This window comes from Carcharodon carcharias, chromosome 15 (assembly GCF_017639515.1).
Source record: "Carcharodon carcharias isolate sCarCar2 chromosome 15, sCarCar2.pri, whole genome shotgun sequence".
NCBI classification, from domain to species: Eukaryota; Metazoa; Chordata; class Chondrichthyes; order Lamniformes; family Lamnidae; genus Carcharodon; species Carcharodon carcharias.
In genome coordinates this window covers 29,314,786-29,330,308 of record NC_054481.1, presented here as the reverse complement: position 1 = coordinate 29,330,308, position 15,523 = coordinate 29,314,786, and the positions used below count along the sequence as shown (strand labels likewise).

The following is a 15,523-nucleotide window of genomic DNA, read 5'->3' as shown; positions in this document are numbered from 1 at the left end:
GTGGTTATCCAAATTCCCCAACTAAGATCCACTAGTGCCTGTATCTGCAAGGAAGACAGAGAAACACTCCAAGCAGCTAAAGGAACGTGTAACCAATTGAAGACCTAGGAAATTCCTTCCAACTTCATAAACAAGTAAACGCCAGGAACCATTTGAGTTACTTCAAGATTTATGACAGGATTTAAATGGAAGAGACATTCCAATCCTCAGAACAATTATTTTATGTTGTCCAAAACATTGATTACATAGTGCAACAGCTGCAATTAAATACTGTATCTGTCACTATATTTACATGGCCATTGACATCACTGTACAGAAGTAATCAAAACTACAAAATAAAATTTAAGGGCTTTCTTATTGAAAAATGAGAGTCTCTAGGTTCTTGCTGTTCAGTTTCAAGGGAAAGAAATTCCTTCAGCAGCCCCCTGCCACTCTGCCACAGTGATGGCACAAAATGTGCATCCTTCACAGCGGTGCACCAGCCCACAATCCGGTCACCCAGGCTGGGCTCAGTTTCCACTCGAACGCTTTCCTGAAATCAGAATACAACTAGTGAAACTTTTAAAGCAGGTTTACCAAAGTTGAGACTTGTGCAAGAGCAGATAGATTGAAAGTGAGCATTCGTCCCAGATTCGTATATGACCATTGTGCTTACAGAGACCATTAAACACCCCACAAAACCAGAAATGCTGTGAAATGTCTGAATCTTTAGTGAGCACCCACCACTGTACCAATGCAATAATGAGTCTCACAAACTTAAGCCTTGTGGCCTCAAGAAATCAATGGCAACTGATACATAATGACATGGTTTGCACTGTTGACTGATGTACTGAGAATCAGACTGCCTGTACCCATTTCATGCGGGACTCCCAGAAAGAAGTCCACTTTATATCTATGTTCGGGGCTGTACTCTGCTTAACACCAGTTAGTTAACATTTGGAAACTGCCACAGGAGTAAGCAGGGTAGCCATTCTCACACTGATATTAAAGTGCTGTGACTACAATGTACACCTGCCGCGCAAGGCAACGCAACAGCTTTATGTTGGCCAGATGGACAAACTATGTGCTGTTCAGGTGATAATAATGGGAAAACAAAAAGGAGGTTTCCTACCTCTTGACATGTTAACTAAACATTCGCTTTAATTTAGTAAAGAATCCCTCCTTGTCTTCCCCTGGATTTTGCTCAGGCAGATCTGACTCTTTTCCTCCTGGCTCAGTGGTCGCCTGGGCTTTAGTGCCTGTAGATACAAACAGTGAAAGCCCAGGGTCAGAATGAGGAAATGACCACGCCAGCACATGTAATTCAACACAAGCCATTCACGCTCGTTTCAGAGTTTAACAGCAATAGTCCATCAGTAAATAAGGTCAAATCAGAGATAGCAAAAGGTTATAATTAAAAGCGCTTTATCTGAAAGCACAAAGCATTTCTTGCAAGAATTAATGGCATAAAAAGAGATAAATGGGTTTGATCTAATAGCCATTACAGAGGTGTGGTTGCATGGTGATCAAGGTTGTGAACTAAATAGTCTAAGATATCCAATATTTTGAAAAGACAGAAAATGGAAAAGCAGGGCAATAAAAGATGACATATGGATAGCAGTGAGGAAGAATCTTGGCTCAGATGAGCAGGTAGTAGAATCAGTGTGGGTGGAAATAAGAAATAACAAGGGTCAGAAAATGCTGATGGGATTGGTTTTTAGGCTCCCTGCTACTGCTGGACAGTATTTATCAAGAAAGAGCTGATTATACAAAGACTAGGAGACACAGGTTTACAGTTTTGTGCAAGAGATGCAGGGGCAAGGCGAGGAATTTTTTTTACGTAGCGAGCGATAATGACCTGGAACATTCTGCTTATGAGGATGGTAGAAGCAGGGAGAGTCAATGATTTCAAAAGGAAATTGGATGGCACTTGAAGGAAATAAACTTGCAGGGCTACGAGGATAGAACTGGGGAATAGGACTAACTGGATTGTTCGAAAGAGAACCTGCACAGACTAAATGGGCTGAATGGTGGCCTTCTGCATCACAAATAAGTCTAGGAGAGTCTAGGATAACAGAGCACTTAGAAAATTATATGATTAGGCAGAGTCAATGTGATTTTATGAATACGAAATTGTGTTCATAAACTTTTTTGAGGATGTAACTAGCAGACTAGAAAAAAGGGAACCAGTGGATGTAGTATATTTGGATATTCAAAAATACATTTGATAAGATGCCATATGAAAGGTAGATAAACACCAGATAAAGGTTCATGAGGTTTGGGGTAACATATTAACATGGATAGAGGATTGGTCAAACAGACCAGAAAACAGAGTAGGAATAAATGGGTAATTTTCAAGTTGGCAGTCTGTTGCTAGTGAGGTGGTATAAGGATTATTGTTAGGGCCTCAGCTATTTACAATCTATATTAATGACTTAGATGAAGGACCAAGTGTAACGTATCAAAGTCTGGTTATGATACAAAGCTGGGTGGGTAAAGTAACCTGTGAAAAGGACACAGAATCTGCCAGGAGGTATAGATTAAATGAGTGATCAAATAAGTAGCATATAATGTGGGAAATGTGAGGTTATTCACTTTGGGAGGAAAATGGGAAACAGGAAAAAAAACTTAAATAGTGAGAAATTGTTCAATGTTGGTGTTCGGAGGGATTTGGGTGTCCCTGTATACAAAGCAGAGTACAGGTAAAGTAATTATGAAGGCAAATGGCATGTTGACCTTTAATGAAAGGGGTTTGGAGTACAAGAGTAAGGAAATCTTGCTGCAACTGAACAGGACTGAGGCCACACCAAGAGTACAGTGTACAGTTTTGGTCTCCTTACCTAAAGAAGGGTATATTTGCCTTAGAAGGGTACAACAAAGGTTCACTAGACTGATTTCTGGAACTAGGGGATTGTCCTATGAGGAGAGGCTGAGTAGAATGGGCCCTTATTCTATGGTATTTAGAAAGTCGAGAGGTAATATCACTAAAATATAAGGTTTTTGAGAGGGTAGGTGCTGAGAGGTTGTTTCCCCTGGCTGAAGAGTATAGAACTAGGAGGCATAGTCTCAGAATAAGAGATAAGGAGAACATTCTTCACTTCAAATGGTTATGAATCTTTGGAATTCTCTACCACACAGCTGTGGATGCTCAGTATTTAATATATTCAAGACTGAGATTGATAGATTCTTGAAATTTAAGGGAATCAGGTTGGAAAGGGGCTGAGGTTGAAGATCAGCCATGATCTTACTGAATGGCAAAGTGGACTCGAGGCATCGTATGGCTACTCCTGCTCCTATTTCTAATGCAGTTTGGGAGGGTACATAGGCAAGTGGATAAAGCAATGCATTCTGATGCATTTACAATACTGCTCTGCTCATTTCTGTTAAATCCATCAGATCTAATATCTTGGGTGTATAGTTTGCTGATTTCTCTTCCCTACAATCATAGTTTTAACCACCTGAAGACGAGGAGGAGCAAAGATACAGATCATTCATGATCTAATTAAACTGCAGAATAGGCTCCAAGGCTGAATGGCTTCCTTTTTCTCTATGTTCTAACAGATATCAGCCAAGATTCCTCCAGTGAGGGGTAGTTAGAGTAATCGTAGCTTCTCATACTCTCTCCTCTTTAGGGGAGCACTGCATTTTCCTCTGGCACTGTCCCAAGAGCCAAGCACAGCTTCCATTACACAGAAAGGCCTAGAGAAGTCACTGTGAAATCCACATCATGGCTTCAAAATTACCCATCCAACGGACTGTAAGATTAAACAAATTCTAATCTGAAGGCTAGCTCATAAGGAAACCAATTAAAGGACAAATCTGAACTGAGTGAGCAGTAAAAGCCAGGAGAGAGAAACAAAATGGACTGTCACTAAGATGTTTCTGAAGTTCACCCATATGATTCTTCCAGGGTTAACAGTATTCTTGATCACTGATCCCATGTTATGTTTGCCATGTGCAAATTGGCTACTGCAATTCCTGCATTACAACAGTGACTACATTTCAAAAAATATTTTGTTGTTTGTACAACATTTTGGGACATCCAGAGTTCATGAAAGATGCAGTAAAAATGCAAGGCTTTCTTTCATATAGTGCAACAAAACCATGATAACCTTCATAGAACATCTATCCCACTAACCCAGCAAGGGATCACAGCAGTCCTTGCTGCCACCTGCTCTCAGTTCCTCCTGATTCCACTAAGGCTCTATCCCACTCCCTAGTGGGTGACAGTCACAACTCTCTTGATCCTGATGCACTTGGTCAACTGTGTATTCATGGCATTTAATCAGTAAAAACACACCGGCATGCCTGTTGATGAAACTCATTAACCTGCTTCTCACCTGTAGCTGTATTGACGACTCCATTCACTGTGCCTTCCACATCGCTCTCTTCCTCTGCATAAGCCACCATCAGGGAATTCTGTCTGGCTGACAACCTCCTGCCAAAGCAGAGAATCAGGAGTAATGATTGGTGTTCACAGCTGAGAAGGAACAGATCTTTCCCAAGGGAAATTGCTCCAAAAGAACCTTCACTTTACAACCTCTCTAATCACAAGCAACCTGCTGGAGCAAATGGAATCAACTACAACAATAATTCAGGCAAGAAACACAAGCTGCTCTACAGCACAAAGAGGCCAATCACCCCCTGAATGTGGTCATTGTCATTCAAGTGTGCCCAGCTGCCAGACTGCATCTAAGGAACCAAAAAAAAGGGCAAAGATCCCATCCAGATAGGTCCTGGATATCACCCCATGACCATTCTCTACACTGGAAATAAAGAGCAGGTCCCTGTGCCTTAAAATCAAAGCTTTCGAATCCAACATTTACAAAACAGAAAGGAGTGCAAAAATGAAGCAATCTTAGCAATAACTATAAAAAGTGGGCTTGGGGGTGGTACAGCCTACTGCCAATAATTCAGTCATTTCTTGCGCTAGAAATTTTAAATTAACAAGTTGATTTAAGTAACATGAATAACATAGCAAAGTGCTTAAAACTTCAAAAGGGTCAGATTTTGAATTAAGCAATTAGTAGAGACACGGAGTAATTTTCCCCATGACACTTGGGAGGTGATTCCATTTGCTCCAGCAGATTGCTTGTGATTAGAATTTGGGAAGTTAAGTCCCTTTTGGAGCCATTTCCCTTGGGAAAGGACAGATCACCCACTCATTCTTGAGCCCATCATTCAATGGGATGGTAACCAGGTACATTCTGTGATAGCAAGTGATCTGTTCCACTCTGTCAAATTACCCACTGTATAGTTATGAAGGTCAAGTTACTCTCCTCCTAGGTAGAGTTGAACGAGATAAAGCATCAGTCAGATTGGACTCCTGGTTGACTGTGGTTGCATACTCAGCATGAAGCAGATAGCATTACTCACTTTGGGATCTTCACCTTGATGTGGATGTAATGATCTCCATATCCGTAACTGTTGACTTTTGGGATACCTTTACCAGCAAGCCGAATCCTCTGATCAACCTGAATTCCAGCCGGAACCTGCGGACAAAGGGAGCAGAAATGGCTAAAGGTAGCAGAGGATGTATGTTATAAGTTGTCACTATTGAGATCAGAAACTCCCATTGCGAAAGTAAAGCATGCGCTCAAATCGTCACAATCCGACTAGATGATGGGAAACAAGATTCATTGGTCACCAAAAGAAATAACAAATCTGAGGGATAAAAGCTGAAGTCCAGATCCAGTGAATGGTTCCAGTACAGATGCCCGCTTAACTACTGCCCAGCAATAAACATACAGGTGCTGCCCACACCTGGATAGTCCACATCACAACACTGACAAGCAAGCCAACAAGACTGTCCCATTACTGATGGGAAAACCGACCTTACAGCCCCAGCACTGACTGACCAGCACGGTTGGAGTACCCCAGCACCGATTAGTTTGAAAGATATTCACACATTGGGTTGCTAATTCTCCGAATTGGCCTGGAGTCTGCAGGAATTAAAGATTAATCACCAAGGCACTGCTGCAAGCAACATAGGGACTGGATAACCGTTTTCATTCTCCTTGAACATTATTTTCTTAGAGAAATGATAGAAATGGGAAAAGGCTGTTGACCAGGTGGGGCGGTGGGAGGTTATTACTCCACAGAAATAAGTCCATCTGTGAAGAAAGCACAGGTTTCCAAGAAAGCGCAGAAAAAGTTACCAGTGAAAGGCAACAAGAGGAGGAAAAGATCCAGAACTAGCAACAGCTGCCGTTGCTTTGCTGATGGTAGCCCAGTGACACTCACCGTGATATTGATGGTTTCGTGCAGTCCTGGAGCCCGTGCGGTGCCTCCCAGAACTGCCTGGGCTATGGATATATACAGGTCAGAGTGAATGTCAGCTCCCTCCCTTCGAAAAGTCGAGCTCCTTTGGACCTAAACAATTTTAAAAATAAATGTTTTCAAGCAAAACTGAAGCAGCTAGAATCCAAAATGCCTTCCCCAACATCTCCCTCCCACCCAAACTCCACTTAAACTGCAACTACCTCTAATCCTGACCAACTTGTAAGACAACCCGTGCAGCATTGCCGATTACCTTTCAGACCCAATGTGTTTAATGGGACTGGTGGTAACATTTTGCACTCTGCCCTCCCCACCTAAAGAAATGAGATGGGGTCTACACCCCACTTTACACCTCATACTTCTGGATATTTAACCAATGTCATTCTCCAGTTTAGGAAGATTGGCAGGAGCCAGAGATGAAGTAATTATTTTCCACCCCTCAAAACACTGCGCCAGATAAGATCTTCTTGCAATAAGTTTTTTTTTAAAAAAGCTCAACATTAATCAAAGCTACCAAGTCAGTCTAATAGTTACATTTTCTAATTATCCAAGATGGGTAATATTCCTCCTCAATATGCTTGGCTCATGTGCCTTACCCTGAAGGTAATGAAGATCTCCTTGCGTCCCACTGGCATCCGTACAGTCTGTCCGTCCTCCACACCTGTAACACATGCACATACTGCATTAGGTAAAGCACAGGCACAGCCATCACAACCAGCAGCCAAACTGTCTCCAAGCTAAAACCGAGGACAAATGGATTGTGATAAAGCTCCACAGACTGAAAATGCCCAGCTTCAACCCCTGCCCACTGATGGCAAATTAAGGCAGAATCTAGTTCAGCTGTAACGTCTTCACCATGGAACAGACTGAGCAAGACAACAGAATGAGGAACAGGAAGAGGCCATTCAGCCCCTCAGATCTGCTCCACCATTCAATCAGATCATGGCTGATTAAAACTTCAACACCATTTACCCACCTTTGCTCCATGTCCTTTGATATCCTCACCCAGCAAGAAACTTTAGGAAGGCTACTGGTTACAAAATAATCTCACCCAAGTGGCTTCAGGAGCTGAGTGGAGTCAATCAGAAATCGCTGAATGGATGGGAAGGGCCAACACTGGTTTAATAATGGAATGGACAGTTCCAAACTTTCACTACAGCACAGTAGTTGGTAGCCGAGAGCTTGGATATGCAGCACCCCTTGCTTCCAGAGTATAAGAGAGAGCTTTACCAAACTGTCATCATCTCTCCCCCAAAGCAATAACCTGCTTGGTGACCTTACCAGCTGGAACCGGCACCATCACTGTCCTCTTCTGTTTGCTCTGCCCACTACCTCGGCACACAATACAGGGCGTTGTCATCACAGATCCCCGTCCACTACACCGACGACACGTGGAGCGCATTACAAACGGACCGGTGTTCAAGGTTTCCTGCAAGAGAAGTACAGGGCAACATGTTGCTGACTACAGCAGTGCTGCTGGAATGAAAGCCAAAAATCAAGCTAGTTTACCCCCTTGGGGTTATTCAGTAATTGATCTTCAGCCAGTAGCAGTTCTCCATAACGGTGCAGTTATTCAACACCTAAGCTGGAAAACTTGAAAAGTGACCAAATAACTGGGAGGAGGCCAAGGTTCAGAAAAATTAGATTATCTTTGACAGAATTGCCTGAAGTCTCTTTGGAATCAAGAGTCAATAGTATTTGGTATGGGCAGACTGAACATTGGAACAGGAGAAAGCCATTAAGCCCCTCATATTGGCTCCAACATCCCATTAGATATTGGTTGATCTGTACCTTAACTCCATTTACCCGCTTCTACTTCATATCCATTTAAACCCCTACCCAACAAAATCTATCAATCTCAGTCTTGAAAGCTCCTATTGACCCCAGCATCCACAGTCTTTTGGAAGGAGAAAGTTCCAGATTTCCACTGTGTATGTAGATGACATGCATGTTGACTTCCCTCCTAAACCACCTAGCTCTAACATCAAGATTACGTCCATTATTCAAGATTACCCCACCAAAGGAAATCGTTTCACTGTATCTACCGTATTGAGTCCATAACATTTTAAACACCTTGAACAGTTCATTCTTTAATCCACTAAACTCAATGAAATACAAGTCAACCTTGTGCAACCTGTCCTCTTAATGTAACTTTCTGGGTCATTGTAACATTCTGATGGATATCTTAGGTTCACAATTTATCTAGCAGGAAAATCCCTTGATCCCTGTACACTTTTCAGGGGGTGGGTTTAAGAAATATCTTGTGTCCTATACCCATAAAAGCATACATGAGAAGACCCTTTACTCCAAAGACAAATGCCACTGCACTGTTACAATACCCTGTACCCGGATATTGGACTTGTTGCTTTTACATATATTCATACAGAACTGCAAACAAAATCAAATGCCTTTGATGGCTCCTACAGCTGAACCCCAGCAAAAGACAATGCCTTCATGACAGGGAGTGAATAAAAAACAACAAAACTCACAGGATGATACTGTATAGAAGGATGTCCTTCAGCCCACTGTGTCTGTGCCAGATAATTGGTAGATCTATGCAATTAGCCCCATTCCCTCGCTTGTTCCCCAGAGCTCTAAACATTTTTTCCTATAATGCAACTTATCAAAGTAGAATGTTAAGCATTGATCCAGACAAACCTGACACAATCAAGAGCATTTACCAGTTATAGATCCCAGGCCTCAATTAGAAAGTGGCAGCACAGGTACAATGGGCTGAATGGCCTCCGTCTGTGCTGTATCATCCTATGATTCTATGACTGAGCATCCATACTCACCATGCCAGTTCCATTGCAGTAATGGCAGTGCTGGACTTTAGTTCCTGGTTCGTTTCCTTTACCATCGCATCTCTGGCATGTGTCCTCCAGATTCACCGTAATCTCCTTGTTGACTCCCTTTGCAGCCTGTGTGAAGGTCAGCTCCATGATGTACTGTAAGGGAATGGCAGATATTACATACCATTGCATTGTCTATTGAGAAATACAAAGGAACGTCGCTGCATAAAGCCAACGCACAAAGAGACGATTTCTGAGCTTGACTCTTTAATGCATCTAAATCGCTTCCAAGCTCTTGTCTGAAATCAAATTTTTGTCATCGCTAGGAAACAGAAAATGCTTCTTTGTTTTTGGCGTTGGTTTGATGGCTATCCCTTTAAAGCCAATCTAATAGCTGAGTGGTTTAAGAGCTAGAATCTTGAACCAAGCTTAATTTATTACTAACACTCCAGTTTCACATGGCAATCTGAAAAGCTTGAAGGAGGTTCCAAATTGCAAACATGGTTTGTGAGATTTGTTCCATTGTATGTATGACAAGCAAGTTATTTTCAAATGTGATTAAGAGTAACCGCTTTAAGGGATATTTAAGGAACGGGAGGTGTTCAGATCTTGGACCCAGCACTGTATTATAAACTAGTATCAGCTCCTGCAGAGGTAAGTCAGCCTATGCTTGGTAGTGATCTAATAACTTTCAAAATATTTTGAACTACCTAGGGAGTTTTGGTTATTTGTGGCCAACTCTTTCACTGCTGAACTGCCACTTGCCAAAGAGTAACCAAAAAACCAGGGCATTCAGACTATCAGCAGCAGGAGGGCGGAAACACAAGAGACATTGCCTAACCATTCTAACTATTGTGCTGCTACTGGCAGCCTGGTGGGTTAAAAATCTGTTGATCTTGCACAGCAACTTAAAGGCAAATGGTGTGGGGTGCAAATTGAGAATAAAAACTCAAAGTGTTTCTGAGTATTTAAGGTCGAAATGGACAGATGTTTGATTTCTCAGGGAACCAAGGGATAAGGAGAACAGGTGGGAAAGTAGAGTTAAGGCATAAGATCAGCTGTGATCATATTGAATGACGGAGCAGGTTTGAGGGACTATATGATCTACTCCTGCTCCTATTTATCATGTTCATAAGTAAATTGGAGTGAGACTCCATTCTTCAGGGACTCACTCTGCTTCTGACTCTGGATTTAACCTGGAGGTTCCACATGCTCATGTAACCACAAAGCAGTCCTTTTATGGGGAGAAAGTTTCAGCATAAAGATGAATGGTGAAGAAAGTGAGGAATTGATCTTCCTATGAGTGGCAACATCTCTGTTCCCCAGATAATGGAATGATTAGCTCACTCACCTCCTGGTGTTGGTCAAATATAGTGTTAAAATCTCTGAATCCAGACCCGGTAAACTCCCCAAAGATGCGTTTGAAGAGCTCCTCTGGATCCACTGAAGGGCCCGACTGCCAGTATTGCTGGCTCCTCGACCCTCCTGCATCAAACCCTGTGGTCCCATACGTGTCATACTGTTTCCTCTTCATTTCATCACTCAACACCTGCAACTCACAATGAACATTAACCAGAGCCTCAAAACCCATTATCATAACAGTTAATAAGCAAACTCAAGAAGCGAGACCCTAAGGAATCCTGTACTGCTATAGGTGATCAGACACAATGATTGTCTGTTACACACAATTTTCACTCTTCCTACCTAAGCTTTAATATAGCCACTCCACTTTTCTCCTTCAGGCAGGGGGTGGAAACACAGAGACATTGCCTAACCATTCTAACCATCGTGCTGCGATTGGCACAGGAACAGACGACTGGCCCCTTTTCGTACAACCCCCAACAGCTCACAGGCACCCACAGCTCTTGACCCCTCTCTTTTCCCACAGCTCCACAGATTGGAGATGTTGTGATTGTGCTGACATCTGCTTTCCACCCCCGACATGATCAGTCACTCAGCAGCCCAGAAACTCTCCCCTCTGCGCCAGAGAGATAGTTTTATTGGTGCCAATATTGTCAGGGGCTGTCATCAGACGACATTCAATACCTCATAAGCTTCTGCCACCTGGGAAAATTTCTCCTTTGCCTTTGGATCATCCTTGTTTGTGTCTGGGTGGTATTTCTTCGCAAGCTGTACATGCAAGAAGACAAAGTTTGATTAAAAGTTACAAGCAGTTACATTGAGCCCAGTCTCTCCTCGACAGGCTTCACTGAGACAAATTATTCACTGATTTGAATGTGTTTGCAGCAATTTTTGCAATTTAATCCTTTTTCATTTTCTTTTGTTTCAATTCTCCAGGATACATCATACAGCAACTACTGTAGACTTGTTATTTTAAAAAGTTCATTTCTGAAAAGGGATTCAAATTTGACATAGTAGCACCAGGTTTCAATGATGCTCTCCACAGTGCAACAACCAACTAACTCTTTACTCAGATTATAAATAAAAAGTGGCCACTTGGAATTCCTGACTCTATGAAACTATGGAATGGCAAAATTATCTCCTCCACAAAAGGAGGGAAGAGAAACGGGGAAAGGAAAAAGTAAATTAAATTTAACAAACAGATTCCCATCACACAGCTCGATTTGATGGCCGGGATGTGGAAGTTGAAAAGATTATTCTGGCTGATGGTTTCGCGCAACTAAAAAGGTGATACATTTGTCATTCTCACTGACTGATCAAATAAATGACTCTAAGTTGAAGTTAACTTTAAGTCTGGTTTAAATGATATGTTCTTCTCATACCTGGTAATAGGCCTTCTTTATCTCCCTCTGTGTTGAGTTCCGTGGGATCCCCAGCACTTCATAATAATCAGTCTTGGCTAAACTAGATGATGTGTGAAATGCAGCAACACTCAAAGGATATGGTACAGAGCCTTGAGGCAGTTGGGGGAAAAAGAACAATTAGGAAAAGCACCAGAATCTATTGCAGAAAAAGTATAAGAAGCCATTTTACTCCCATGCATCAAGGAGTCTTACTCCACTTTCTGACCGCTGGCAGCAGTTACATCAAGTGGCCAATCCTCTGAAGTGAGTATCAGTGATATTCTTGGGTTCATCACAACCAAGTCCAATCATTCCCTTACCATGCCCCCTCTTTGAACAGGCTCCATGGGTAGTATCTTGCAGTGCTGGCCCAACCTGTGGGGGTGTGGTTGGGGGTGAGCAATGACCGTGCACAGCCTGGGAAGGCGAGGGCACTGACCGTACCCAGCCCCCGAAACTGTGAGGGGGTGCCCTGAGCATGCGCGGCCCGGGGAGAGGAGGTATTGCCCATGCGCGGCTCGGGGAGAGGAGGTATACCCTCCTGACCCCCACCCCCCCCCACCTCCAACACCCCCACCACCCCATACCCCGACCCCCACCACCCCATACCCTGAACCCCAACACCCCATACCCCGACCCCCACCCAAACAGCCCCCCATACCCCCGAACCCCCCAAACCATCCCCCATACTCCCAACCCCCCCAACCACCCCCCATACCCCCCCAACCACCTCCCATACCCCCGAACCCCCCAACCATCTCCCATACCCCCGAACCCCCCAACCATCTCCCATACCCCCCAACCACCTCCCATACCCCCGAACCACCCCCCCAACCCCCGTACCCCCCAACCATCCCCCATACCCCCCCAACCACCCCCCATACTCCCAACCCCCCCAACCACCCCCCATATCCGCCCAACCACCTCCCATACCCCCGTACCCCCCCCCCATACCCGCGACCCCCCACCCACCCGCCTAACCCCCCCAAAACCCTTCCCCCCCACCCCTTTACCGGGCAGTCGTAGCCTCAGGCCCAGACCGAAGCCCAGACCTCGGGCAGACAACAGTCCAGAGGCCTTCCAAAAGGCGGTACATAGGCCTCGGCTGCTGAGTATCCCCACCGTCCCGGCCCAGGCTGCCGGGCTCCAGGTCACCGACACCAGGCGCGAGCAGCACCGAACAGCCGCCATCTTAGCGCCTGCGCAGATCGATCCTCCACACCGTCACTGCCCATGCGCATAGCCGGATCTGTGATCATACGCTACGTCTGCGCAACAAGCCCAGTTACTTAGCAGCCAGAAGTTTGGCTCAAGCTCCTTCAGCCCCTTTTTAGGCTCACGCTCCCAGCTTGCGTTCCAGTACTGAGAGAGTGCTGCAGTATTAGAGGAGCCGCCTTCCAAATGAAACATTAAGGATAGGGGCTAAAAGAAATGCACATTATATTGTGTAATATGGCTCACATGATGTAATACAATGTGCACCTGCAAGTTACTAGATGATTTTGTGCACACTTAATAATCATTGCAATGGAGTGGGTGAGATTAAATTACACTATTTGATATTATTTACTGGTTTGCAGTTTTTGGAATGGCCATGTAGATGCACAAATTTGTAAAACTGTCACATAAATTGAAGGAGGAATATGACATTTTGGGAAAGACTGTGACTGCCTTGTATATTGGCCCGGGCCGAACTGATAGATTCAGAACTTATAGGGACTGCAATTATTAATCAGCAGGAGCTCTTCCTTCGGCCTTGGAGAATCTTCAGTGCTTTCATGGATGGAATGATGAAACAGTAGTTGTTGTTCCAACATTGGAAACTACAAAACAGTAGAGTCAGTGGCCACAGCAGGCAGCTTCCAGGAGAAGTCTCATTGTGAATGAAGTTTTGCTCATCAACATTGTGCCTGCTGCTACAAAGGCTCACTGACAGGTAGGTCTCACTTGTTACTGAGACCACTTTCAAGGCAGATTTTATGGCCTTTATTGGTGGGCAAAGTCATCTGCAAGGGGCAACCAGCAGCTGGGGCATGGCAGAGACCTTTCCACTGTATCACTCTTGCCTCAGTCAAAAGATTCACATCCCACTCCAGAAACCTGAGCTCAATCCAGCCTGGCACTAAGTGAGTGTTATACAATCAGAGGTACCTTCCAGAATGCTGGGAGTTAAATTCTGCCTGACTACACATTTTACCATATTAAAGGTGATATATAAATGCAAATAATCATTGACACAGCCTGAACAGACCTTCACAGGCAAGACTAAAAACTGCAATGTGAATATGGTGTTATGTGGTGTCTGTGGTCCCAGGCCCCACTAATTCACTCCCAGACTCCATTCATCCATTCAGAGGCTCCACTCATTTATAGGTTCTTCCTAGTCACAGAATTGCTGCAGTGCAGGAGGAGGCCATTCAGCCCATCGTGTCTGCAAATTCTCCAAATGAGCATTTCTCCAATCTATCTTCATAACAAGTTTCTCATCCCTGGGACCATATTTGTAAATCTCTTCTGCACTTTCTCCAATGAATTCACATCCTTCCTAAAGTGTGGCTCCCAGAACTGTACACAATACTCCAGCTAAGGTCTAAAATGTTTCTGATACAAGTTCAGCATAATCTCTTTGCTCTTGTACTCTGTGCCCCTGTTAATAAAGCCTAGGATATTGTATGCTTTATTAACTGTTCTCTCCACCTGTCCTGCCACCTTTAATGATTTATGCACATATTCTGAATAATTGTTTCGAGAAACTTCCTCACCACTGAAGGCAAACTGACTGGTTTGGAGGTGATGGTGTAGTGGTATTGTCACTGGACTAGTGATCCAGGGTAATGCTCTGAGGGACCGTGGTTTGAATCCCACTACGGCAGATGTTGGAATTTGAATTCAATAAAAATCTGGAATTAAAAGTCTAATGTGACCATGAAACCATAATTGATTGTTGTAAAAGCCCATTAGGTTCACTAATGTCCTTTAGGGAAGGAAATCTGCCATCCTGATCATGTATAGCCTACAAGTGACTCCAGACCCACAACAAAAATGTGGTTGACTGTTAAATGCCCCTGAACAAGGGCAACTAGGGATGGGCAATAAATGCTGGCTCAGCCAGCAAAGCCCACAGTCCATGAATGAATAAAAAAAATTGCTGGGATTATCCTTACAATCTTTTTTGAACATGTTTGCAATTCTCCAGTCCTCTGGCGCCTCCCTTGAATCTAGGGAGGAGTAAAAGATTATGACCCCCAGTGCCCCTGCGAGTTCCCACTCACTTCCTTCAATATTCTTGGATGCATCTCATCCAGTTTCGGTGCCTTGTCAACGTTAATTACCAACAGTTCATCCAATACCTCCCCCTTATCAATTTTGAGCCCTTCTAGTGACAGAGTTTCCTCTTGTCACCACGGCCTGGGTAGCATCTGCTTGGCAAAGACAGATGAAAAGTATTCATTTAACACCTCAGTCATGCCCCCTACCTCCATGTTTAAATCCACTTTTTGGTCCCTAATCCACCCTACTCCTCCTTTTACCACTCTTACTATTTATGTGCCTATAGAAGACTTTGGGATTCCCCCTTATATTGACTGCCAGTCTTTTCTCAATCCCTCACCTCTTCTCTTATTTACTGCTTTGCCTCTCCTCTGAACCTTCTGTATTCAGCTTGGTTCTCAATTGTATTTTCTACATGACCCGTCATAAGCACACCTT

At 43.8% G+C, this 15,523-nt stretch overlaps 1 protein-coding gene across 2 annotated transcripts; it reads right to left on the bottom strand.

Moving 5' to 3' along the window:
* Positions 1-151: 151 nt before the first annotated feature.
* On the bottom strand, positions 152-13,048 carry LOC121288591 (dnaJ homolog subfamily A member 3, mitochondrial-like). 2 transcript variants are annotated; one of them, XM_041207212.1, is made up of 12 exons: positions 12,829-13,048; positions 11,795-11,925; positions 11,097-11,180; positions 10,402-10,599; positions 9,054-9,206; positions 7,540-7,687; positions 6,855-6,919; positions 6,223-6,351; positions 5,356-5,471; positions 4,320-4,417; positions 1,112-1,238; positions 152-532 (listed from the first exon to the last, which is right to left on the bottom strand). In XM_041207212.1, the coding sequence occupies exons 1-11, from the start codon at positions 13,004-13,006 to the stop codon at positions 1,123-1,125; spliced, it is 1,416 nt and encodes a 471-aa protein (XP_041063146.1). In that variant the 5' UTR covers positions 13,007-13,048; the 3' UTR covers positions 152-532; positions 1,112-1,122. The 2 variants fall into 2 exon arrangements, with proteins under 2 accessions (XP_041063146.1, XP_041063147.1); XM_041207213.1 differs by lacking the exon at positions 1,112-1,238 and having other exon boundaries at positions 12,829-13,047.
* Positions 13,049-15,523: the final 2,475 nt, after the last annotated feature.